This window comes from Panthera leo, chromosome C1 (assembly GCF_018350215.1).
Source record: "Panthera leo isolate Ple1 chromosome C1, P.leo_Ple1_pat1.1, whole genome shotgun sequence".
Taxonomy (NCBI): Eukaryota; Metazoa; Chordata; class Mammalia; order Carnivora; family Felidae; genus Panthera; species Panthera leo.
The window spans coordinates 212,884,351-212,912,123 of record NC_056686.1 but is presented as its reverse complement, the minus strand read 5'-3'; the positions used below and the strand labels follow the sequence as shown (position 1 = coordinate 212,912,123).

The following is a 27,773-nucleotide window of genomic DNA, read 5'->3' as shown; positions in this document are numbered from 1 at the left end:
ATCTAAACTTTCCAGCAGGGCCTGCAAAGGAATTCATGGTCTCCTCCCTGCTTTATCCACAACTATCACCTCACCCGAACCTCATGCTCCCAGTATTTCAAGCGCTGTGTAGTTCCCTCTAGAACACCATGCTTTTGTCACCTGGGGCTTTGCATACACTCTTCCCTCTGCCTGGAAGGCCATTCCCCTCAAGCGCCTGCAAACACCCGCAAAGATTCACTGAGCGCCTACGCTGAGCCTGGCGTCTGTGGCAGTGAATGGTGGGCAGACAGACAGAACCAAGATTAGTAAATCAATAGTGGGTGATGAGTGGTGGGGAAAGAGATCAAGTAGGAAAGGAGAGGGAGTGGGGGCAGGGTGAATAAGGCAAGGGAGGGCCTTACTGAGAAAGCGACCAGTCAAATCTCAAGTCAGCCACATAGCTCTCCTGGGAAACAGGGCTGTACGCGAAGGGGCCACAAATGCAAGGACAAGGAGCATGGGGTGGAGGAGAATGGCCTGGAAGCTATGCAGACTCTCGGGAGGAGAGAGACTGAGAAAGGAAGGCTAAAGAAAGTACCTGGACAAAAGTAGTCCAAAGATTAGAACCAAGAGCAAGCAGGGCTTTCTGAATCCAAAGAAAAGAGGGTTTCAAGAAGGAAGAACAAAGAGGTGCACAGATTTGGGGGGACCTGAGGTCAGGGACAACCTATTGCGTTGAACTTCCCGAAGCCATGTTGCAAAGGGAAGGAAGTGAGAAAGGAGCAGCAGCCAGTTCCGAAGATTCTTTCAAGATGTCCTGATGGACACACGCAGGTGAAAGTTCCCGAGGTGGAGCAGAGCTGGGGAAAGGTTATGGAGGATGAAGGAGACTGAAGTTTGCATAGAGAGAGGAGGAAGCCAGACCAAAGAGAAATGTAAAGGGCTGGGGTGAGTGAGTAGTGGGGTAAGATATGCCCAGAAGGGAGGGCAGAGCCTGGGAGCACGGGGGGCGGGGGTCCAGCCTGGTTGCTGGGATTCACCCAGACGTTCACTCACAAGCGCCAGGACTTCCATGCTCTCTTTTCCTTCCCAGAGGCAGAGCCAGAGACGTCCTGTCAGCAGTTTGCCGTCTAAAATGACTACCACCCATTGTATTGGTCAGATTCTCTGGTCTCAGCCTGGAATACAGTGGTACAGTCTCTCCAGCTCCTTCTTCCTCACTGCCTCCGAAGGCACTCGTAACAAGAAACTCTCAGCAGGTGACAAACAGAACCACACGGGGAAGTTACTGAGTTTAGGAATCCTATGAAATTCTCACAGGCTTTGCTTCTAGTCTCTTCCCATTCCCTGAGACACCGCTCCCTACTCCTTCCTCCTCAGAGAAGGGAAAGTCATGCAACCAGGAAGGCAACAGAGGCAAACCAGGCCAGAAGACTGGCGCCCCCTACAGCAAAGTAAGTAACCTGCATTCCTGCGACCTCTCAGGCTGGATGACTTCTGTTTATCTGAGCATTTTCTTACACCTGGACAGTAGGTCGGATCCTGCTTTCTTTGAGTCAGATGGCTGTGCTCTGTGGGGACAGGAAACGTGAGCAGTTGGTTGAATAGAGGGGTGTGCTCCTTGGGCGGGGATTTCATGGTTCAGCGAAGAAAGCAGAAAGGGGAGAGACAGGTGAGAGGGATGTGACTATGGGTATCCAGCCCAGGCATTCCCTCCAGACTTCGGCTAAGTTGCGGTTAAGGTGTAAACTCCTCAGAAAGCCTCAAGGAGGAATGGGTTGTTTGTCTGTTTGTTCTTATTCATTCATCCATTCACTCATATCCCACCCCCCCCCCCCCCCCAGTGGTTTCGGGTATATTGAGAGTTGTGCAACTACCACCCATCTAATTTCAGAACATTTTCATCACCCCAAAAAGAACCCTCACACCCATTAGCAGTCATTCCCCATTCCCCCCCCCCTTCCCCAGCCCAAATCCTTCATGTCTAAGGCCTTCCTAGCACGATCCTGCCACGTCTAAAGGCAGAGCGCTCATTAGAGAATAAAACATTGGAAAAAGCAGCTGTGAGAGAGGCAGTGAACATCAATTTCCTGCAGGATCTGGTGGGGGCCTGAATCAGCTAAGCTGAGTAAAGGTCCTGCCTAACAATTTCCTCTTGAGACTAAAGCAAAGCGAGAAGGCTTGTCTCACTGAAGAGAACAGGTGCCTGTTCCTCTGGACTTGGGTCAGCCCAGGAAGAAGCAACTGGCTGGGAGAGTCACCATGCCCTGATAGCCATGGAGAAGTCTGGATAGAGGCTGCCATGTACCTCAGACCTCATCAAGGCAGAAGTGACTCCATGACATGGGAAACAGGCTCAAGCTTTAAAAGCTACAGCACATGAAAGAATATATATATATATATATATATATATATATATATATATATACACATACATATATATATATAATTATATATTTATTTATATATAATGTATAAATATATACGTATATATATTATTATATATTTATTTATATATAATGTATAAATATATACGTATATATATATATATATATATATATATATTTGTACCCCACGTCCTCTGAAAAGATTGCTTAGCTGAGAAGTTGTGAAGCAGATATACAAGACAGCTGCTATCTAGTGCCCCGGGCGTGGTCACATGACAGACAAGACTTGTTCTCTGGACTCCAATAGGTACGGATGGGACCCAAGGAAAGAAAACTGTTGGAAGACAGCAATGTTTCAGCTCATTACAGGGAAGGGTTTCCTAATAGTCATGCAATCTGAAGGCCAAATGGGCTGCCGGCAAGGTAGAGCGTTAAAAGGCAATCTGGATATTGAATAAGTGGATGCTGTGGAGGTAATCTGAAAAACAGAGGGTGATGTGACAACTGTGGCATTCCCGCACTTGAGTGGTGAGGTCAACTGTGAGGTGTGTTGCAAGTGATCTGTTCCAGTAATAAAACGAGGGAGGGTGTGATTTGCTGTCTTTAGATTCTGGGTTATCACTATACTGCCACTCTCATTCACTTGTGTTATTCAGTATTTTCTCGAGCAAAAGTGAATTGCTCTGCGTTAAAGTTAGTGTGCTGGGTGACGCCCAGGGAATGTTCCACTCAAATGTATTTGTAGGCTCCCGGAGGTGGGGAATCCGCAGGCTAGATGACGGGAGAATCCCTTCCAGAGCGGAGATTTCTTGAGGGTAGGGGGCACCCCTCATCAGCCTGCCAGCATAACCCTCACATACCGGGGAGCAGGCGTCACTGCCTTTCCGCAGAATTTATCTGCAGACTGTGGGGTCTAAGTCTCACACCTATAGGAGACACTGGTAACAAGTCCTGAGGGGACATAGGAATTCTACAGAATGAGACAGTGAGGACTAAATTGAGTTGCATCTGTCGGCAGGTTTTATTTGCACAGAACAGTCATTCAGATGATTTTAATAGGACCAAAGGAAAGTCTGGCCTCGATACTTTCTTTAAATAAAAATGGTTATAGATGATGTAAATATGGCCAGAGAACATTATTTGCTTCTTGAAACATTAAACATTTTTTCCTCTAAGCAAAAATTGACATGAACTGGTAACTAACGGAACCTGAACTTAGCCAACCTCACCCCAATCCAAACTGGAATTGACTTTCAGTTTTCATCTCCCTGGATAAATAGCTTTGGCAGAAACCATTGTCACAAAGGCCAACTGTAGAAGTGCCACCATAAAAACGCTGGACTGACCAACCCTCGCCTTTTCAGATTCTTCTCTGACTCCTTTTCCGTGTCCTTTTTCTGCTGCTCTGCCAAATGACCACATGTTAATTACTCCTCTGGAATGCGAGAATAACTAAGCAGATACAAGGTATCTGATCACCTGGAGCAGTGCGCTACTGGGCAGCCTGTGATTTCTGGCACCTCATAATTTTTTTTTATTACAAAAATTTTTTCATTATAAAACTATTATTACCACATTATAAAAGCTTGGAAACCAGAGAAAAGACCAAAAAACACTTATGATCCCATTATCCTAAAAAAATTGCTGTTTGCACTTTGGTGTGTTGTCTACTTTTCTTCAGGGCTCTCTGTGTATGTGGTTACAGGGCTTATTTGTACCCTGCCTCCTCTGGAGAAGGATGTGCAGCAGCTTAGGTAAATGGGCATCACCAGACAGACAACCCCACGTAGACACAATCTCTCCCTAACCAGCTCGTCCTCCCGACGTCCTGGTTTCTAACTTGTCAATTCCAGTTCCCCATCATCCAGGTTGCAACTTTTGTTCCCTCTCGGACTCCTCTCCCTCAACCCCCGTGTCCGTTTGCATTGATTCTTCTGTCATTCGCCCTTTCTCACATCTGCCCTCCCCACCCTCCTTCACACTGCCACCAACCCCAGTCCAATTTATCACCTATTTCCCTAAGTGATTACAATGCTTCTCTGCCTCTACTTCCTCTCCTCTTCCTTCGTCTTGTACGGTTGAATTATTTTCCTTATTTTGACTGCTCTCCTGGAACAAGAGATTGAAAACAACTGGTTTTCGGTGGTCTGACAAAGAACATTCTCTGGTTGGAAATTTATAAACACGCACAATTTGTCCCCAGTCTACTCTTCCTGCCCTGTCTTCCACCAATTCCCTACGTGAAATCTGTGCTGCTAATCAGCTGCCCTAGACAGGAGACATAGTAGGTGGTAGGTAGAGTGAGCAGGGCAGGACACGTGCTTGCTCCCTGGTATCCCTGTGAGGAGAATACCATCCAGGCCAGCCAAGACGCACTAACGGGCAGTGGACCTATCCTTGTGCCATTAATGACCATAAAGGGGACACAATAAAGGGAACAACTGTTTCCAAGCATGAGGCTACAAACAGAGCAGGGCTGCGAACCTGGAGAGAAGAGAAATACAGAGGTGAGGTCTATTGTCACCTGGCTTCCTGCTTCCTGGGGGCACTTTTCACACTGGAGTTCAGGGGAGTGGACTCACAGAGAGCGATATGTTCAAGCCTTTGCACTTAGCAAATATTGCTCAGAAGATGAGAAACCAACCCAGTATGTGTTTTTTTTAAGTAGGCTGCTTACATTCTGGATTTTAAAAGTGTATCATTGCTCTAAAACTTCTATGGGGCCTTTTCTCTTTTTAATGTTGTATCTTTCTTTCCATTTTTTTTTAGTTGAAAATACCGAGCAATCTTGCCTAGAGTTTCAAGGAGGACTCCCACTAAAAGACGATGAAAGCATTTTTAGGTAATGATGTTTTCTGTCTCTCAGCCTTCTTTCTACTAATCTTCACAGCCTACACTAGTAGAGAAGAGATCACACACTGAACCTATGGAGTTTTGCGTTAATGAACGACACGAACACCTCTGCAACGTTTTAAAAGACTAGGTTGCTGGGCCATCAACACTTTGCAGCAGACTGAAACCACAAGGGTGGATACCCATCATCGGCAAGCCGTCAAAGCCCGTGATAGTGCCAAAGCCGTATCCAAGAATGACTAAAGCCAAAGCAGTCACCTAAACACCATCCTAGAGAGGGCCCAGGAGTAACTCAAGACTATAACTAGCACGTGGTGAGGGAGGGGACATTGGAGGGGGCGTGATAGGGTTTGCTCTTCTCATACCCTACACATCTTCCCTTCGGCCCTACTGTAGTTGTCCAAGACCACTGGCCTCAGATCCCACTCTTCCTGCTCAGCTCCAGCCCAAAAGAATGCTCAAGGAGCCCCTACCAGCTGCCTTTCACAATCGGCCGTGACGATGACCTGCCGGGTCTCGAGGGCATTGTCAGGGACGGCGTTCCTGCCGATTCGCAGATTCGCCTTTGGAGGATACTCCCACATCATCCCAACCTGTTGGTAAATTCAGGTAAAGAACCCAATGCGTCTCCTAAGCAGAGCTTAAGGGCTTTCTTCTTTAACACGCTACACCCAAACTGGAACCTCCTGAGGGGCCAAGGCCTGGAAGTCATTCTTCTGTCCTCACTGCTGCCTCCACTGAGGCCCAGAAGGATCCCAGCGAGAGGACCCTTCTCATGCTCACCCTCATCAAAGTCACCACAGGAACACAATCTTTAGGTCTCATGCTGTGTAGGCTCAGGGGCAAGTTCAGGAACAAAGCAAACCCAACCCTGCACATTACACTGCCTGGGAAGTACGAGGCGGCCAGACTGACCACAAAGGCATGCAGACTGCCCGCTACCCAGAGAGGTCTAGAAATTTCCATCCTACCGTCAGCAAGCGGCTTGCAGGAGAGGGCATCATCGAGGTCGCGGGCAGTAGATGGGTCAATGGTGAAGATACAGTCTTTCCTGGGAAAGATTGAAGATATAATTAGCAATGCGGCAAATACCAGAGTCTTTACCCCACCATACTAGAGTTTTAAAGAACAGTTACTTTGCAAATGTGCAAATGGTAGGCAAAGGGACGAGTAACTTCTGTCGTGGCTCTCTGAGAAGGGGATCTTTAGTCTACAGTGAGACAGGGGAGAGACAAATGGGGGAAGCTACCAAGACTCCATCCTGTCTCTAAGGGTCTTCTTCCTCTCTGTCAACTGGCACCTACTGTTCCTTGGTCCTGAGCAAGAAAGGTGTGAGCAGGTAGACTGAGGTGGCTTCCACGGACAAGGCTTCCCAGAAGAGTTTTCTGACACGAGGAGCAAGGCCCTTCGGTAAATTCCTCTCCGGTGGTAGTTCTTATTTTTGCCGCCCTCTTCCTCAGCGGTTAGTGGGAACCTGTCCTTGGGAGGATGACTCACTGTTCCTTCTTCTATCTCCACCCAAGTGGGATTTGCCACAGTACAAATCACCTGACTTGTGACACAGGGGACGGGACCTGAGAAGAAGTTTTACAAAAAAAACTTGGGCCCATACAGTTAGCCATAATACAACTACACTTGGAATTGGCCCTGAATCAGTTGGTTTTCGTGGAATCATCGTACACTGCACCCAAGCTCACAGAATCCAGTACGCCCTCTGTCCACTCATCTTCGCATGGCCCCCCATGCACTTCTCACTCTTAATCTGTCAAGTGCTGGGGTGTTCTCATTTTGCTTTCGTTTCCCACCTAACATGCCGTGCCCAGCTCACCAGTCTGACCATGTAAATGCCCACGGTTGGAGCAGCCTGTCCTGAGTTCTCCCCGCCTCCTGCCTTCCCTCCCCCCCCCCCCCCCCCCCCCCGGGGCACTGGCCCGGGGGCTGGGGTACAGGAAGTACCCGCCCCTCCCACAAGGCTCTCTAGCTGGCGCCCTCTGCTGTCTCTGGACTCTTCCCACGCTCTGCCCTCGCGTCCTCTAGTACTAGCAGGGCTGCGGCTGCGTGCCGGTCTCTTCCGGAGGCATCAGCACTAGCGACGGGAGCATCCTCTACCCACCACAATGAGACCGGCTGGGGTGGCAGAGACCTCTTTCCTCCGGTCGGTCGCTCCTCTGCTCAAAATGTCCTCAAAGCCCTGAGAGGCTGCAGAGCTGGCTCCGGGGGCTGGCCTGCAAAGTTCTCAGGGCCTTCCTTCCTCCGTCCCCTTCTTGCTCTTTTCCCTCACGGCTGACCACCCTCACAGCCCACCGTGATCCCTCCCACCGCTCAGCTCACCCCGCAGCAGCTTGATTCTAGGCCACTACTGATTCTAACAGGCACCAGCAATTCAGCAGCACATTTTTAGGGAAACAAAAACCCCCACCATATTAACATTGATTTTAATGTATTTTGGGATTTGAGAAATGTCAAAATGTTTAAAAAAGAGAGAGAGAGAGAGAGAGAGAGAGAGAGAGAGAGAGAGACTCTTAAAAATAATATACAGATAGCCAAGATGTGGTATAGCTATACAAGGGAATAACTACTACTTAGCAATGAAAAGGAACAAATTATTCGTGCGTGTAGTAACTTGAAGAATCTCAAAGTTACTATGCTAAGTTAAAAACGCCATTCTCATGAGTTTATATGATATGTAATTCCATTTCTAGGACACTGTCACAACGACAAAATTATATGACAGCAGATCAGTGGTTGCCAGGGGCTGGGAGTACTTGTTCCGGGGGGAACAGAGCTTTCTGGTATCTTGACTGTCATGGTGATTATGTGAATCCATACAGGGCTTAAAATTCATATAAATGCACAACAAATAAAGGCCAACTTTACTGATCATTAATTCAAAAATTAAAAATTTTGAGTATGACTTTTGAATCAAGGAAAGAATATGCCTTATTAATAAAGTTGATGAGGAGGTGCTAGAATTACTCATTATTTCCCCTGTATACTTGTCCATATTTTTCAAAATTTTCACTGCAACTATTATTTTTATAAATAGAAAAAATCAGCACTGTAATCTCCAATCAAAAAAATGCATATATAATACTGCTTATAAAGATGTTTAGCAATCCTGTAGACTCATATTGCAAAATACAGTCAATAACTTAAAAATTATGCATCAGGTAAAACCATGAACTCACTGGTAACTAAGAGAAGAGGGTGGGGAGAGGTGAGTGCCACTCAGGTAGAAGGAACTAGAGCATTGAGAGCACAGTCCCAGGAAGAGTGGCTTATCGGGACATCTACTCTTCTCACTAAACAGTTCAAGAAGAAGTGCACACCGCGGCGGGGTGGGGGGTGGGTGGTGGTGGTGGGATATAAACGTGGAGGTCTCAGGATACAAAGAAATAATTTCTGTTCCACCATATAAAAGATGTACTTATGGCACAGTGCCAGATGAAAAGAGAAACACCAGCTATCCTCTGGAAAGTAAGCTCCCTGAAGGCCATGTTCCAGGGCTATACAGAGGCTGTAACTCCCAAGTGTTTGTTGAATGAATGCATACTTGCTAACAAGAAGAGACGGGGAGGTGAAATTAATCCTGACACCAAAGTAATGGGCTCTAAATTGGCAAGGATCTTGAACTTGAATCACAAGGTAAAGAAGAAACTGTCTGTTTGCTGTTCCTTTTGTATCCCCCATAAAAGTTAGCGAAATGCTTTATATATACACTGAGTACTCAATAAATACTTGCGGAACTGAAAGTAAAATGTCAGACTTGGAGGCGGGAATATTTTGATCCTCCTTCCTTAATGACATCATAAGAAGCTGAAAGAATGTCCCTCTAGTCAGAAATCAAAAAGAACACTGTTAGCTTTGTGGGGGCCACAGTTTACTGGTTTACTTCGATTGCTGAAAAGGAAGTTATTTTTCTTAAAATTAAATGTCTCACAGTGTTTTGACTTTTATTTCAGTGAATGAATGAATAATGCCCCCTAAAACATTTCAGTGTCAAACTGATGCAGGCATATACGACAGAGTAAAATTTTAGGGCTTCAACTGTAATTTGCAAATGTCTTGTTTAAGAGGACCCACTAACTGTTTCTGAGAGAAATCTTAGAATAGCCTGTAAACACTCAAACCAACTCTCTACTGCTGTTTTATTATTTTTTTTAATCTGCTCCTAAACCAGAAACATAAAAGTCTAAATTAAAACAACTCTGAGGAACAGTGGTCAGGAAGGCTTGCTGGAAAGAGATACCACCCTAACATTATCCTTGATCATGGGACAGCAAACTATAGCCACAGACCAAAAAGAGCCTGCCACCTGGTTTTTGAATGATCTGTGAGATAAGAATGGTTTGTGCATTTTTAAATGGTTCGGGGGGGGGGAACCCCAAAAGAATATTATTTCATGACATGGGAAAATTGTATGAAGTTCAAATTTCAGTATCCATAAGTGAAGATCTACTGGAACACAGCCACGCTTTTTGGATACAATGGCAGAGCTGAGTAGTTATGTCAGAGACTGTATATTCAACATCACTACCTGGCTCTTAACAGAAAGTTTGCTGACCCCTGTTTTGGATCAATGTTCCCCAGTGTGCCAACTACGGTTTTGTTTTTTTTTGTTTGTCTGTTTAAAGGTCTGATGATTAAGTCAGTTTGGGGAATGCTGGGCCAATTTCTTAGTTGCGGGACTTAGAGCGTTCAATATGCCGCTGTCACATAGTTCTTGTCACGTCTATGTGGTCTGGGCTTTTTTTTTCTTTTTTTGGTGGGAGATCATCTCCCAGATCTGACATCTTCCTCAGGAGACTGCCCTCTGAGAAGTGATGAACTGCACGCCGCACAGGCCTCCAGGGGAGTCCTTGCCCCCGATGCAGCCTTGTCACCAGGCCTACCCCAAGGGCCATGGCAAGAAGTCAACAAAATGGCTATGCTACTCACTGCAGGGAAGCTGATGAGGGCCTTGTCCATCCGAACATGTGGCCCCTTTTATGAGTGCTTTTGGGGGAAGTTTATATGTGGCAAGGACCCACTCCTCCCCTCCTGAGCTAATGGTCTGTTTGTATTTTACAGACGTGAATTTTATCCTTTTAAGTTTCCCTCTTTGCTTGGGCTGCTAGGAGACCCAGGAAACTCTGGTGACTTGCCTCAAAAGGATCTTATTTATAGTCTGAACTTTGTGAACTAAGCTTTCTCCTGGCTGCAACTAATTATCCCACTTATATATTCCTTTTGCCTTGTATCCGAACTAAAAAAAAGTTAACTACATTATATGTGTACCTGTTAGGTACCTTAAAATCACTTCTTTTAAAAAAGCAGGGTATAAGTACGTACATAGGTAGGCCGAGGGGTTACAACCTTTCAGGATCATGTTGAAGGGGATGGTGGAAGGAAAGACCTTCGATATGGGTACTAAGAGAACGAACTTCTAGACACAGTAAAACCTGGCGAGCTCCCAACAAGTATTTGTACCGTAGCAGGGGACTCCAAACTTGCTCTCTCACTGTGGCAAGTTGGGAGAAGCAAGGGAACAGTGAGTGACCCTGACAAACCCCAGCGCCGAGAGCCAGTGATTTAACCTGTTGTCATCGCCACAATTACGAATCGGCCATGATGTGGTGCGTGAGGGTTCCTTCTGGTTGTGGGCCACAGCGGCCGGGAGCTGCTGGCCTCAGCACTTGGGAGCCCAGCCCCACGGGGCTGGTGCCCTGTGCAGCTGTTACACTCTGTTAACATGCTTGGGATTTTACTGGCTCCTCTTCTGGAAGGCTTTGGTCTCACAACCTGCAGGGAGCAGCCTGGTCTGCCAGCTTTTAGAACCTGTGAGACCAAATATTTAAAGAGTTCCGCAACAATGGTTAGAAAGAAGCTAACCCTGACCCACAGGAAACAGAGTGCCAGGTGGGGGAGGGAAAGAACGAGACTCCAGTTCATGAGGCTGCAGAATTCCAATTCAGAGCAACGTATGTAACCAGAATTTCTGAAGGCACGTGACTGAAGGGCTTAGTAGAACTTTTTCAAGTGACAGAAAACTTCTAAGATTGTCCTCCTCAAAGCCACTGGTCCAGGAAAAGAACACATGAAAAGTAACTAAACGCCTTCTTTAATCCCTTAAGACCTTGCCAAGAATCCCAGGAAATCACAAAACCATAGAAAGAATTTCTGTTCCTCTGTCACTCACACACTCTTCCTCCGACCCTGCGTCGCCTTCCTCCTCAAGGCACCAGCACCTCTACCTCCCTGGAGCTGGGGGCAGCTGTCTAGTCTCCACGGCAACATTCTATCACCAGGCCGTCACTATTCACCTCGCTGGATTTGGGCCATGGCCCTTACCACGCCACAGAAACTGCTCTCCCTAAGGTCATGGGTGTTGCCAGATTAATCACCTCAAAGCATGTGTCTGGTCAAGAACCTTTATCAACTCCTTCCTGAGTAAAAGAGAAATTCAGCTTAGAATTCAAAGCCTTTCAGGATCAGGCCCCAACCTGTATTTTTCCAGTCAGTTTGCACAGTCCCGACATGGACCTTACGTGCCAAACTTTCCTCTATACCCTCTGGTCTCTGAAACACTGTGCTGTTCCTAAATGGGACATTCACCCAGCCAACCTCCAACGTCCAAGGCCTACCTAGCTTTAAAAGGACTGGCCAAGAAGCCATCTTTTTTCCAGGCAACCTCTGTGGCTCCACAGAGTGGACAGTGCTTCTCCTCCGCGGTGCTGCCCACGCCTGCAATCTGCCCCTCTCCAACGGCACTGGCCATTGTCCCCAGCATGCCGGTGGGTCCTTAGGGACAGGTCTTCCTCCGACCCTGCGTCGCCTTGTCTCACCGTGACAAGGCCGGGAGCTGCTCGAGGTCTGGCTCTGGCACGGGTCTGTCTCTCTATCTCCTCCAGCACACTGAAGGCACACAAATACGACGAATAGTTGATGGATAAGTGAATGAAAAAATGACCAAAGGGCTCTCTTTAGCACTTTTCCGTTCAACTTTGCCACTGCGTCTTGGGAAATACATTTAGGATTAGAACTCATGACCTCCTGGCATGCAGCCCTGTGGTCACACCACAGTGTTATTGTTTCCGAGGGTGTCCTTTTCTGTCTTCATCCCATCTTCTTTTCTCATAAAACAGTGTTTTACAAACTGCGCTTGAGGGACCCTCTCCAGACTCACAGCATTTATAGAGGCCCTCCTCTGCCGTGACTCTGTGTGCCTCCTTGCTGGCAAGCGATTCGGCTGCGAAGGATCTGGGTCGATGATGGCGAATGGGTGGAAAGGAACGGGAAAATTTTGAGAAATGATCTTACGAGGTTAAAGAATAAAAGTTCTACACAAACACTTTCTTAGATGAGATGGTACCAAGAGTCTATACAGAAACCAGCAGATCTCATGTCAACTATGGGAGGAAACATAACGACATAGCTGGGGCGCTCACCCACGGAGTGCCATGTAGACAGCCCAGCCAGATGGGTGCTGGGTGGTCCAGTCACGTCAGAGGCTGAGTTCATGATCTTCCATTTCACTCTGGCTCTCCTCAGGATGGGCCGACCCAGGGCATTGTCCAAACCTAGGTCTGTCCCCCTTGGTGTAGCGGGCCCGGACCTTTTATTTTTTTCTGGAGGCAGCTGTGGAAATGCTAATACTCTTTCACTCAGCCCTACCGCCACAACAGATGCTGAAAAGTCTGACACAAATCCCAGATTTTTCAGAACAGGAAAAGACTAAGGTCTATTTAAAGCAGAAAGAGACCTTGGTCCATCTGTCCCTCTCTGCCCCATTAGTGACGAAGCGACATATTTGAGGCCACAGAGTGAGCAGGAAGAAATGAGGTGATGGCCTGGGCAGGCTCTTTTTACGTGACCATGGGTTTTTAATCTACAGTCCACAGAAGATCTACCTCAAGCTCTAGCAAAATTCCAGACCAAGGGAACATAGTTATTAAGTTGCTTTCTAAAGGACAGAGATAGGACGAGGCTGAATCAGAAGCAACTGAAACAGTCTTCCCTGTTACACTCACTTATCCACGGAACCTCTCATCATTCTGTGCCTCTTTTTTTTTTTTTTTTTTTTTTTTTTTTTTTTTTTTAACGTTTTATTTATTTTTGAGACAGGGAGAGACAGAGCATGAACGGGGGAGGGTCAGAGAGAGAGGGAGACACAGAATCTGAAACAGGCTCCAGGTTCCGAGCAGTAAGCACAGAGCCCGATGCGGGGCTCGAACTCACGGACAGTGAGATCATGACCTGAGCTGAAGTCGGATGCTTAACCGACTGAGCCACCCAGGCGCCCTCTGTGCCTCTTTTTATACTTCAACAACCGACACTCTGGAGCAGAGGCCATGGGACAAGGCCGGCCGGAACCGTGGGAGCCGGGGATTATGGCATGGGCCAGGGAAGCCATGGATTCAACTCAAAGAATGTGCTAAAATTAACTTTCTTCCCTTCAGTTTCCATTTTGAAGCATGTTAAACTTTCAGGAGAGCTGAAAGAATGGTAAAATGAACACCCATATACTTCTCATCAAGATTCATCAAATGTCAACACTTTGTCATATTTGCTTTACTTTCTCCTCTCTCCACCCCCACCTTCATACATCTAGATTTTTTTTTTCCATCTGAACTATTTAAACTTATGTTGCAGAGATGATTACCCCTCCACACTTTACCATGCATTTTGTAAGAATAAGGGCATTCTTCTACAGAACCACAACATTTTTACCACAGACAAGACTAATAATTCCCTACATCTAATTTACAGATCATATTTAAATGTCTTCAACTGTCCCCCAAAAGTTTCTTTAGCTCTTTGTTTTCCTCCTGATCTAGGATCTAATCAAAGTTTATACCTAGTATTTGGTGGTTGTGTCTCTTTGGTCTGTTTAATGTAAAACAGTCCATCCTTTTTTTTTAATGTAACATTGCTTTTTTTGAAGAGTCCCAGCCAGATGTCTTATAGAATGTCTTATGTTCTGGATTTAGCAGCTTGCTTCTTCATGGAAGGTGAAGAAAGGAAGGGACAGAAAGAAATAAAACGTGGCAAAATTAATCTTCTCTGAATTTCCTAAACAGAAAGTTAATGTTTTTATTTATTTTTGAGAGAGAGAGAGCGAGCGAGCGCAAGCAGAGGAGGGGCAGAGAGAGAGAGGGAGACACAGAATCCGAAGCGGGCTCCAGGCTGTGAGCTGTCAGCACAGAGCCTGACGTAGGGCTTAATCTCACAGAGTGTGAGATCGTGACCTGAGCTGAAGTCAGACGCTTAACCGACTGAGCCACCCAGGCGCCCTCCCCCCACCCCAAACAGAAAGTTAAGATTTAAGTCTCGAGGAGACTCAGGCTGAATATTTTAGCTTGAATACTGCACAGGTGATAGTGTGCACTTCATCCAGCATTCCTTCAGAAGGCACAAACCGTGAGGCTGCGATATTGGATTACTTGGTCAAGGTGCTACTAGCCAGATCTTTCTACCTTAAGGTTACCTTTTACTTGGTATTTAACAAATAATCTGTGGAATAAGGCTTCTAGATAATGTGGATATCCTGTTCTCACAGAACCTTTCAAGCAATGATTTTAGCATCCAGTGGTAATTTTTGCCCGAATCAATATAACTCTTCAAGTTATAAAATGGTGCTTTTCATATACTATAAATACATTTATTAGTTGCCTCTCTTCTGCCAACAAGTTTTCCTGCTGTGCCCCCGAAGTTTTTCATGAATTTGCATTCATCCTTGTGCAGGGGCCATGCTAATCTTCTCTGTATTGTTCCAGTTTTAGCATATTGTGCTAAGTGAGCACCCCAAAGTTTGTTTTTATTTTGAGCATTATTATAGAGTCACTGATTTTTTTGAAGTTCAATGTATTATTATCTACTACCATTACTATTCTTTCTGGTACTCAAATTGTCCCAAATTAGGTTAGTGGGAGCTCTTTCAAAAGATCTCCCATGTCCTTGTGGTATGTGTCCACAATAAATCTCTGAGTGCTTTGGGGCACCTGGGTGGCTCAGTCGTTGAGCATCCAACTTCAAGCTCAGGTCATGATCTCACGGTTTGTGAGTTCGAGCCCCACGTTGGGCTCACGGTTGTCAGCCTGTCAGCGCAGAGCCCACTTTGGATCCTCTGTCTCCCTCTCATTGCCCCTCCCCTGCTTGTGCTCTCCCCAAAATATATAAATATTAACAAATAAAAAAATAAACCAATAAACCTTTGAGAGCTTCTCTGCTTTTTGGCCCAGCATGTTTTAGGCACACCTTATACATTCCCGGCCCAGACTAATAATCACCCAATTCCCTTAGGAGCCCTAATTCCTTGTGGCAGGGAGTGAATGGTACTTAGAAACCGATAGAGGGTACTAGACTGCTGTGTTCATTATTACTGGGGTCTCACGGCTTCTAGGCCGTTTTAATGAGCAGAACTAGAAAATACTGAGTTAAATCAGAGAAACTGCTGATATCTATTTGTGGCCTAAAAATTGGCAATTTCATGGGGTTGAACCCGACATACTGTTTAAAAATCATGAGTTCATATTGACACTCCAACTGATATCTAATACCACAGCATTCTTCCTCATCTTCTCTCATTCCACATTTATGCCTTCATTCTCCCAGTGAGAACCTTTGCTCCCAATGACCTCAATATTCAAAACAGTTACAGAATTATAATCCAAATGCCACTAGCGCAAAGAGTCTATTAAGATTTGGAGTTTTATCCTTAGCAAACAGCCACTCCAAGTACGGAGTGCTCAAAAGTACAGTGCCACAAGTTATTCGAATTCTTTTCTCTGTATGTGGTGATGCTGTGCATTTAACACACATTTAGAACCACTTGTCTTTGTCTTACGTCAATTTTAGAGGTTTTGTTTTTATCTCTTTTTGGATTTCATTTCACTTTATTGTTGAACATTTAAAACATTTAAATGGTTCAAAGATCAAATGTACTCACAAAAGCCTTACTCTGCTCTCTACCTTCTACCTTTTCTCCACGTATCCCCTGGCGATAACTATTTTCACCATATCCTGGTCTATCCTTTCGATGTTTCTGCTTTCCTTTCTGATATTATTTTTCCTTATTTTCTCTTTGTTCTTATACAAACAGCTGAATACTATGAACTCTTTTGCAACCTGCTTTTTTTGCACTTAACAATAAATCCTGGAAATTATTCCATATCGGTTCAGAGACCAGAATCAGAGAATCCTCACAACTGGAAGTTCCTTAGAGGTCACCTTAGTCCAAATTTTATCCCTCACATGACTCTAAACCAAAAGTCAATCAAAGAGATCAACTCACATCTTGAAAATCTAGGATATGGAGGCAGTAAAGTTTATTTCCTCATTAGGCTGACCATTCGATTTAGAGAGCTCTATCAGAAAGTACTTTCCCATGCTGAATTGACATCTGATTCTGAAAAACTCCACAGTTCAGCTACTTGTAGCCACAAAGAATTAGCTGGCTCCCTCTTTCACCACGCAGCCCTTCAAACATAACTTTTCCCAAGAAATAGGCCCATCTCTTTCTTGTTCTAAATGGTTTATAATTGTGTGAAAATGCAGTTATTTTCATAATAATTTTCACTTATTTTGTGTCAAGAACAAAACCAAGTTGTAAGAACCAGTGGAACGTCAATAGAAAGAAAGTAGCAGAGGTCAAGAGAAAGAAGGCCAAAATTCCTTCATTCAATATTTACCGGGCATCTACTGACTGTTTTAGGTGTTTGGGTCACAGTTAAGAATAAAGATGCCTACCCACTTATATTCTAGTGGGGGAGGAGACAGAAAATAAAAAGTACTGTCATTAAGTGCTGTGCAGGAAAAAAGAAGAAGAAGAAGAAGAAGAAGAAGAAGAAGAAGAAGAAGAAGAAGAAGAAGAAAGAAAGAAAGAAAGAAAGAAAGAAAGAAAGAAAGAAAGAAAGAAAGAAAGAAAGAAACGAAAATTAGGACAGAGTAAGGGGGACAGGTTGGAAGGGCTGATTATAATTAGGACAGCCAGGCTAGGCACCAATGAGATGATGACGTTTAAAGATGACCCGAAGGAGGTGAGGAAGCGAACCATGGGTTACAGCGGGGAAGAAAGACTTGGACAAAACAGTTTGTGCAAAGGCCCAGAATCCACCAAGTTAGTTGACCTGAGGGCACTGAACAACTGGGCACAACTCAACCCAGAAACTTTATATGTAGAGCAGAGACGGCTTGGCCTCTGCATTCTTTCACTTTCCTTCCAAGAAGTCTCCAGTCTAGGTCTACAGAGGTTCGGAATGCGGTTCTGCATGCCTAATGGAGCAATGAGAGCAGCTGAGTCCACTGGGCCCAGAAAGTCTCTCTATCTAAAGCTCTCTCTCTCGGAACACCTCTCTTTTTCCTTTTATCTCTGCTAGCAGAATGTCCTATAGTCCAGATTTTAAAAATCCGATTGGGGTTAAAAACAGGCTATGAGAATACAGACTAATATAAATTGAATTTTGAAATCAGACAAAATGAAATAGTAATGAACTTCCAGGAAATGCTCTCACAGAGAGATCAAATCTTGAAGGCTCTCGATAAAGAGTGTTAAAAATTTAAGCATAAAGAATTTGATACAATGTACAAAATCTTCACAGAGTATCAACACATTAGAGGGCTTCAATATAATGGGATATCCAGCTCTCATTAAAAACACTTTTATCTCTATCTTCTAGAAAGCACCTTTTGAGAGGACAGAATTATAATAATGGTGGATATTATTTTTGTTCTCATTTTGTACATGGGGAAACTGTGGCTCAGAGAGATTAAGCTACTTGCCAAAGGTCATGGAACTGCAGAGTTTTGATTTAATGGGACGGGAATTCAAGAGAAAGTGTTAAAGGAAGTGAAGTAGACTGAGAAGCTTCATTTCAATTGAAATTGACATCTCTTCTAGTCACCCTTAGTTCCAAACTTTATCTTAAGATTTAAACACCTCAGAAGCATTTTGGCGGAAGTAATATATACCCCAAATTTCTTTCAGGAAAATTTCCTCTATGGTTGACTAAGTTACAATGACTTCATTTTTAGGTACCAAATCCAAATGTGACTTTTTTTTTTTTTTTTTTTTTAAATCCTTAACCTGAAAAGTCACATACCAAGTTCTGATAGCAAGTTTATTCAAAGTAGATAATCCTTAGTATGTCAGAAGAAGCCGCGTCCCAAGTACTTTTTTTTGGAAAGGGTGTACAAAAATAGGAAAAAATAGCCAAGGAAAGAATATGCATAGATATATTTTCACTCAAATATACTATACTTTTAAATTTGTTTTGTAATTTCCAGAAGTGACATAGTTAACATGTAAAAATAAAATGGAAATTGTAACCAAATTTTAATATGACTTTATCAGAGACTTAAACACGATGGGGTAAAGGCGAGTCTTTAACGGATTTAAATTCTAGTGGACAGAATTAAGAATAGTTACAAAGACAAGGAATTAACTATGTCTAGACATCTCTCCTACATCTCTATTTGAGGAACAGTATTTTTTTTTTTCTCATCCTTTGAATTCCCAAGTTAGGAATTCAGAACCTGCTGTTGAAAGGATCATCATCCTTAATTCTCAATCCATTTATCAGGCTAAAATGCAAATGTAAGTGGTGAATACATTTCAACAGTCCTGGAGCTCCAAAGAGCCTTCTCAGGGAACATGCTGAGCTAACTGGGGAAGGGTTAAGCCACCCCTATTTTTCAGATCTGAAAACAGTTGTTCTGATATGAGAAGAATCATTACAATGGTGCCAGCTCCCTTCTATAAAAGCTATACACATTTTTTGCACAACTGTATGATTGTTATGGTAACCATAAAAATGGAACTATCATTCTTCAAATTACACACTACCCATACTGGATTACCTACATACGTTTGTTCTTCTACATTACCCAGAATTTCCTTTCAGAGAGGGCTATGTCTGTCCTATAGATGTTTAGGAGCAAGATAAAGTGGTCTCTTTCAAAGGGAGATTCCACAACAATGAATCTTTCAGAGGCCGAGCTCTTCAAGAATTCTAGGGCTTCCCTGTCAAGTCTTTGAATCCTATGGTCACTGGGAGGCCAAAATATTTTCCCTGGGAGGCAGGGGAACTGCCTGGAAAATGTATTCCCCAAATGATTGCTTTTTATTAAGAGGAAGACTAAAGCACCATGAATGGGCCCGAATAGACCTCGCACAGTTGGGTAAAATACTGAGAACCTTTACTAGAGTCTGTGTTCAGTGAGGTGAAAGACTTATTTAAGAGATATATACAAGCATTTCTGAAAATAACAGCATGAATATATCAAACAAAAATGCCAAAATAAATTTTAGCTATATTTTAGGATGACCAGGGACTCTGTTATTACTTTGGCCAACATGAGCAGAACTTTGTAACTTTTAACAGCAAAAATGCAGGAATTCTTTCTTCTCATGAGTGGGGAAAAGCCAAGTCTGGTCTTGTATGTCTTTTAACTATTCATTTTGGGCCAAAATTCTGTTTCATTGTTCACAGAGCCGATTCTACAGTTAAAAAAAAAAAAAAAAAAAAAAAAGGCAGTCTGATAATGACTTCCTGGCTAATTTTAATATTAAATACTTAGATTTTGAGGGAAAAATGTGTTCATAATTACTGTTTGCTCCAGGGAATTTCCAAATTAGATGCTTAAATTTGTCTAGTTTTCCTTTCTCAAAAATAAAATAACTAAATTAAATTTAAAAAATTAAAAAAAAAACCCCAAAACTCACAAGGTTTTGAGGGGGGCAGGGCAAGTGGAGCTGTCGAGGCAGCACTCCTGTCCTCCTGTCGCGGCAAGTGCTCTCCGGCAGCAGAATGGAGTGGAGCATGGAGTGCAAAGTGCCACTTCTCTAATCCTGGCCCGTGGATGGGAGACGGGGAGTCCCCGTCCACAGTCTGCACCTCTACCTGCACTACCAGGGTTCAAGCCTCCCGGGGCACTCCCTGGGTCTCAGCCCAATCTCCACCACCGGGTCCCTACCGAGCCTGGGACTGGCCCTCGATTCATCATCCCAACCTCTTTTCCTACTGAAGCAGCTCTCCCCAACTGGACTCCGGTCTCTTCTCCTCTTCGGCCTTTCAGGTCCATTAGCATCTGGCTACCAGGGTAAAGTTCTTCGCTCCTTTCTCAAAAACCTTCACTGGCTTCCAGCCATGCTGACGTGACACTCCTCAGCTTGGCATTCAATATCCTCCATGAACTGGCTTCAAACTTTTCCATTCTCATTTAAGATGATTTAACTTCATCAACATGGGGCCTTAGTTAACCCGTTCTGCTAACATCCCGAATTAATGATTTATGTAGACTCATCATCTCTTCTTCCAGACCATTCTCTTTGAAGGAAAGGACGGTTTCAATTATGTACTTTTCAAATCCAACAGTATCTATTTCAGGGCTTTGCAAATGGTAGCGACAATAAATATTTACTGAATTGAATCTTTAATTGGGCTCTTTCAACTCCAAACTCCTGGAAAATAGGCTGAGGCTGAGGCAGAGCCATAAATGGTTTTCACCCTCTAGTCCCTTTATCAGAAACACCAACATATCTGTGAGTAGATACACTTCAGGTGATGCCTTGGTACCTCCGGCCATGGCCTAGGAAGATGGCCCCAGAGAATTTTCTAGGTTTAGAATCAAAGTCCTTTGGGTTATGAATATGCTGATAGCAAGGGTAGACAAGAAGACAGGAAAATTGGGTAAGGAAGAACAGAATTTGAGAGCAGAAGGTAGTCTGAAAATTCTAATCTACATAATGACTCCAACATCTTTTTGGTAAGGCATCGTGCCTTAATCCTCATCAGAAAGAAAGAAGAGGCACTATTTTATAAAGCATAAAGTAGGCTAGACCCTGTACTTTATGAGAAAGTTAGTTGCCTGTATGTCCCTTTCAACTTGTAAAGGAAAGTAAGGCTCAGAGGAGTTATGTAATTCGTCCAAAAACACATCCCTAGTAAAGTGGCAGAGTATGTGACGATTCAAGCCAAATTTGTCTCTAAATATATGCTCCTGTATTTCACCCCTGTGATATCGAGGTTATTGAAACTTTTCAAACTCCTGGGAGAGCAAAATGAGTGACACCACACATAAATTAGGAGGGAACACAGCTGTAGTAGGTTGTTATCTGTCCTGCTCCCCCTCTCCCAAGCCAGCATGTAACTCAAACGGGGGCAAACTAATCCCACCCTAGAATGTGGAATTGGGACAGAGAAAGGGAGAGGGAGAGGGAGATCAGGAGGAAGGTGTGTGAGAAGAGAAGGGGGAGAGAGAAATCAGCTCCCTCAGGGGGACTGGTAATTGTCAGGTAGCAGCCATCCACTGAGGAGCAGGAAGCAAAAGAGGTTAGTCTGAGGGAGGGGAAGGAGGAAGCAGATGTGTAGAAGCAGGAGAGACGGAGAGGAATGAAGGAGGCTTTCTGGGTTTCCTGCCTTACTTCATTCGGTCCCTGGTTCCCTGCCCTTGGATTCTGGGAGTCACCACAGGATCCTTAAAACAAATTCCCCTTTCTGCTTAAGCGAGCTCCAGTGGTTTCTGCTATTTGGGACCAAAAAAGTCTTAATTAGTGCAACAGCTGTGGAAAGTTTCCTAGAATGGCTAACTTGTCATGGCTTTCTCCAATGCTTTCTTGCTAACAAGCCATGACAGGCCCTTACAGTCGGTGCTTCCATACTGCCCACTCCTGGGGGCGCTGTGAGTGTCCTCAGGTGTGGGGAGGCAGAGAGAGGGCATGGCAGAATATTAATACTAAGTTTCTACTTCAAAAACAAATCAACTAAAAAAAAAAAAGACTCCCTTTGTCAATGAAATTACACTAAGTACAACGCTGTCACATTTTTTTTGGCCAGTAGGGATTTGAAGAAGGCTCTAACTTCTTTTTTCTCAATACAGGGGAGGGAAAGGGTGCAGTGTTCTTGACTGATGTGATATTTTGGGTTGACTTTCTTGTTTAATGTCTATCAAGAGCGTGGGTTTAAGATGCAGGCACAGGAGGATGAAGGGTAAGGGTAAGAGCTTCTAGACTATGGACCTGAATTCAAGTCGGAGCTCAGCCCCTCAGCCACGTGACCTCGAGGCAAGTGATTACACTTCCCTGAGCCCCAGTTTCTTCATCGGCAAAATAGGGATAATTATTTCGCAGGCTTGTTTCAATAATTAAATAAAGTAATACATAAGTATAAAATAATTAAATGAGATAACACATACACAAAGGTATAAAAGAAACATCCAACAAATTGTATGTGTTGGTATATGGATATTTGCCACATTACACAACAAAGCTAAATGAAAACTTCAAACTTTTACACATGCTAATTTTCCTCATCCCGGATATTTTTGGCTAAACATTAATGGAGACGATCTACTCCGAGGGAAATTGATCTTTCTTTCGGTGTGTCTTCTGGTGTACGCCAAGCCCCAAGGCAGAGAAGACAGGAGAGCGACACGTGGTGACTGCCTACGATGTGCCCAGCACTGTCTCGGGTCTGCCTGACAGTCGAGATTGTGCTAGTGATCTCGTATTTTCAAAGTAACTCTGTTTCAAAAGGAGACGATTAAATATGACTATAGAAAAGGGTAATTGAACACACATTTAAAGCATTATTATGCTTGTGGGAACACTCCTATCCTAGGAATTCTAATTACATCTGTAAGACCACAGGAGAACTGTTTAAACAATCACAATTTGAAACTCTTGATTCTCCCATATACAAACTTTGGTGTAATTCCACTAAGTCACCTCTCAGGCGAAAAAGATTATGGGAAACTTTACTTTCACTGAGAGTAAACATGATGCCGCAAGACCAATTTCTTCACATACACAACAGGACTTCCATGCACACATCGGTGTCCTGTGAAAGTCGCAAAGGGACTCGATACACTTACTCACATCACGCCACAACTGCTGGAAAGGTTTTTGGAATTCTTTAACTACTTTCTAAGCCAATTCCTGAGCTTCACAAGAAAATCAGTTTTACTACTTTATAATTATACTTAATTTTTTTTTTTTTTTTTTGAAGTTGCGTTATCCAGCTTGATCACCCCCTTGATTTACCACTCTTGGCTTTAAACCGACTTGGCTGTTTCCAAAAATCAAATCCACTCTCAAAAGATGAAGATTTGCCATTGTTGAAAATGTGCCTTAGGCTCTGAAGGCAATTTCCGAAGAGGAGTCCAAAAATGTGTATGTCCTCCACTGGCTCCTTCCCCACTGCCTGCCAGCAAGCTCAAATTCTCCTCAATCTCAAAGACGTCTTTGGTTCCCGAGCTTCGGTCAAGCTCCCTCTCACCTCCCGTGTGCCGCAAACTCCTTAAAAGAGATATTTATACTTCGTGTCCTCACTTCTTCACCCCACTTCCTCTCCTCGGCTGGCCGCAGTCTTCTCGGGCTCCCGCCACTCACTGCCCAACGCATGAGATACCCAAGAGAAAATAATCTGATGGCCAAACGCAACGACTTCTGTCCCCTGCTTTGCCCCAGCTGGCAGCAGTGCAGCAGAGCACAGGGCGACTCGCCCTTGCTTGGAACCTGTCACCAGCCTGGCCTCTGCCTTTTCTTTTAACTCTTCAAATATCCTCCTTCCTGCACCCCCAACCCCACCTCTTCCTACGAAGCTTGCGTCCTTTAAGTGCCGCTGGACAGTCCACCCCTGGTCCCCTTTCCCGTTCAGATGCGTGCTCACCAGGTATATCCACTCTCTTGGGTGGCTCTGACTACGACTTTTATGCACTGAAACGGGTATCTGCACCCCAGACCTCATTCCTGAGCGCCAGGCCTGCTTCTCTTTCTGGCCCCTGGACATGGTCTTCTGGTACCCAAATTTTACTCGTCTTTCCCCATCCAAGCATTTTGTTCTTGCCCTCTATTTCATAATCTCAGATTTTCCTAAATTTCACTTTGGCTTGAGGATGGATAGTGACAGTTCAAGGGCCTTCCTTACAGGCTTATTATCTTCCTACTGAGAGGTCTTCTCGAGAACATCAGAAACACTGTTAGCTGCTTTTTCTTTTTCCTTTTTTTTTCTTTTTTTCCAATAGTAAGACGAAAGCCTAAGGAAATCCTATTCATCCCTCAAGGCCAAGTTAAAAAAGTTACCTGGCTTTACAGCTTCCTCACGCAAAATAAATTACTTTCTCAGCTGTGTTCACCTGGTGCCTACTTCTTTTTTTTTTAAATTTAAGCCTTTTGAGATAATTGTCGATTCATACAGTGGTAAGAAATAATAAAGATGCTATCTACCTTTTACCCAATTTCTAGTGGCAAAATTCTACAAAACTATAATAGAGCATCAAAACCAGGGTATTGACATGGACACAACACACCGATCTTACCTAGAGCCCCCATTCTCACTTGTGCTCGTTATGTTCCACACAATTTTATCGCGTGTGGAGGTGCATGTAAGCACCACCTCAAACAAGAGACAATGCTTCCATCATCCCAAGGATCCCTGTCTTTTAATAACAATCATCCCTACCTAATTCCCCCCCTACTGTGCCCCCCTCAGTCCCTGCAAGACAAATCTATTCTCCAGTTCCAAAATGTATCTTTTCTAAAACGTTACACAACAGAATCAAACAGATGTAACATTTCAGATTGGCTTTTTTCACTGATCACAATTTCCTGAAGATTCAGGCAAGCTGTAGCAAGATCAATAGTTCATTCCTCTTTACTGCTGAGTATCATTCCACGACATGGATGTACCACACTGGTTTAACCATGCACCTGTGGAAAGATAGCTCGGTGGTTTCCAGTTTGGGGCGGTTATGAATAAATAACGCTGCTATGAAAATGTGTGTGCAAGTTTTTGTGTGAACCGTGAGTTTTTATTTCTCTGGGATAATGCCCGGGAATGCAATTACCACGTTGTATGGTGGTTGTGTTTAGTTTTTTAAAGAAGCTGTCAAAGTATTTGCAGAGTAGCTGTGCCATTTTACATTTCCACCAGCAGGGTGTGAATGATCTGCTTTCTCCACATCCTCACTAGCATTTGGTATTGCTCGCGGCTTTTCACCAACTTTGCTTTTTCCTTTTATTTCAGCCATTCTGACAGGTGTGGACTGAGGTTTCATTGTGGACTTAATCTGCATTTTCTTTTTCTTTTGAATGTTTTTATTTATTTTTGAGATACAGAGAGACAGAGCATGAGCAGGGGAGGGGCAGAGGAGACACAGAATCCGAAGCAGGCTCCAGGCTCCGAGCTGTCAGCACAGAGCCCGCTGTGGGGCTCGAACTCAGGGACTGTGAGATCATGACATGAGCTGAAGTCGGACGCTCAACCGACTGAGCCATTCAGGCGCCCCTTAATCTGCATTTTCTAATGGCTAATCATGTTAAACACCTTTTTTACGTGCTCATTTGCCTTCTGTATGTCCTCTCCAAGTACATGTCATGTGCTCATTTTCTAACTGGACTGCTTTTATATTATTGAGCTTTAAGGGTTCTTTATGTATTGTAGATACAGTCCTTTATGGGATACGTGGTTTGCAAACATTTTCTCCCAGGCTAGCTTTCTTTTCATCCTTTTAACAGAGTCTTTCACAGACAAAAAGGTTTTACTTTTGATGAGAACCAATTTATCAATCTTTTCTTTAAAAAAATTTTTTTTAATGGTTATATTTATTTTTGAGCCAGAGAGAGACAGAGCATGAGTGGGGGAGGGGCAGAGAGAGAGGGCGACAGAATCTGAAGCAGGCTCCATGCTCTGAGCTGTCAGCACAGAGCCCAACAGGGGGTTCAAACTCGTCAACCGGGATATCATGACCTGAGCCGAAGTCGGACACTCAACCAACTGGGCCACCCAGGAGTCCCATCAATCTTTTCTTACATTGGCTATGCTTTTTGTGTCTTGTCTAAGAACTCTTTAGCTAGTCTTGTACCATGTAAGTATCTTATGCTCTTTTTAAAAAATGTTTATTTATATTTTTTGAGAGACAGAGAGGGAGAGGGAGAGAGAGAGAGAGAGGGAGAGAGAGAGGGAGAGAGAGAGGGAGAGAGAGAGAGAGAGAGAGGGAGAGGGAGAGAGGGAGAGAGAGAGAGAGAGAGGGAGAGGGAGAGAGGGAGAGAGGGAGAGAGGGAGAGAGGGAGAGAGAGAGAGAGAGAGAGAGAGGGAGAGAGAGGGAGAGAGAGGGAGAGAGAGAGAGAGAGGGAGAGAGAGAGAGAGAGAGGGAGAGAGAGAGAGAGAGAGGGAGGGAGGGAGGGAGAGAGAGAGAGAGAGAGAGAGAGGGAGAGAGGGAGAGAGAGAGAGGGAAAACATCAGCGGGGGAGGGGCAGAGAGAGAGAGAATCTGAAGTAGGTTCCAGGCTCTGAGCTAACTCAGAGCCTGACACAGGGCTCGAACCCACAAACTATGAGATCATGATGCGAGCCGGAGTCGGACACTTAACTGACTGAGCCACCCAGGTGCCCCTATGCTCTTTTCTGTAAAAGTTTTACAGCTCTACATTTTATATTTAAGTCTATGATCCTTTTTGAGTTAGTTTTTGCACAAGGCATGAGGTTTAGGCCAAGGTTCATTTATTTGCCGATGCACACCCAATTCTTCCAACACCATTTGTTGAAAAGGCTACTCTTCCTCCACTGAGTTGCCTTTGCTCCTTATCAAATATTAATTGGGCATATTTGTGTGGCTCTAACTCTGGGTTTTCTATTCTGTTGCATTAATCTATGTGCCTATCCCTTCTAGTTTTTTGCAGATACTCTTTATCAAGTTGACAGTCTTCTCTTTTCCTAATCTGCTGAAGAGTTTTTAGTACATACGTGTGTTGGGACTTTTTCCAAATGCCTCTTCTGTAATAACTGACAAGATATGATTTATGTTTTATTCTGTTGATAGGATAGATTACATGCATTGATTTTTCTATCTAGAGATAGAATTCACATACTATAAAATCCGCCCTTTTAACATGTACGATTCAATCTTTGTGCAGGTGGCAGTACGAATGAGGTTTATCCAAAGTGCAACTACGGCTAGCTGAAAAAAAAAAATAAATAAATAAATAAATAAATAAATAATAAAAATTTAAAATGCATGAATCAGAGGTTTTCAGTCTCTGCAGAGGGTTGTGTAATCTTTTCCACGACCTAATTCCATAACACGTTCGTGACCCAAAAAGAAACGCCATACCCGTTAAGAGTAATTCCTTGTTCCCCCTTCCCCGTAGCCCCTAGCAACCACTAATTGACTTTCTTATCATACACTACATGGCCTTTTATATCTGGCTTCTTTCGTCTGGCATAACGTTTTGAAGGTTCATCCATGCTGTGGCCCGTAGCAGTACTTTTTTCCCTTTTATGGCCAAATAATATTGCAATGCATGGATATACCACATATCGTTTATGCCTTTATCAGATGATGGACATTTGGATTGTTTCCATTTTGGGCTATTACAGATAAGGCCGCTATAAACATTTGTGTACAAATTTTTGTGTGGATATGTTTTCCATTCTATAGGAGTCAAATTACTGGGTCATAAACTCTACGTTTAAACCTTTGAGAAACTGCCAAAATGTTCTCCAAAGCCGCTTTGTTGTGTGGTACGTACACATTTTAGACCACTACGCCTTCCTGATGGAATGATCCGTTTAACATTATGTCCCTCTTTGTCTCT

At 43.9% G+C, this 27,773-nt stretch overlaps 1 protein-coding gene and 1 non-coding gene across 8 annotated transcripts in view; both read right to left on the bottom strand.

The window, feature by feature from the left end:
* DIS3L2 (DIS3 like 3'-5' exoribonuclease 2) overlaps positions 1–27,773 on the bottom strand; it is a 347,338-nt gene that overhangs the window by 130,691 nt on the left and 188,874 nt on the right. For all 7 annotated transcript variants that reach the window (XM_042950509.1, XM_042950514.1, XM_042950513.1 and 4 more), the window contains one exon: positions 6,173–6,252. In XM_042950509.1, the coding sequence (XP_042806443.1) occupies positions 6,173–6,252 (80 nt within the window). The remainder of the gene's footprint in view (positions 1–6,172; positions 6,253–27,773) is intronic.
* Positions 14,881–14,983, bottom strand: LOC122228966. The gene has a single exon (XR_006206848.1). It is a non-coding gene; the product is annotated as a U6 spliceosomal RNA (small nuclear RNA).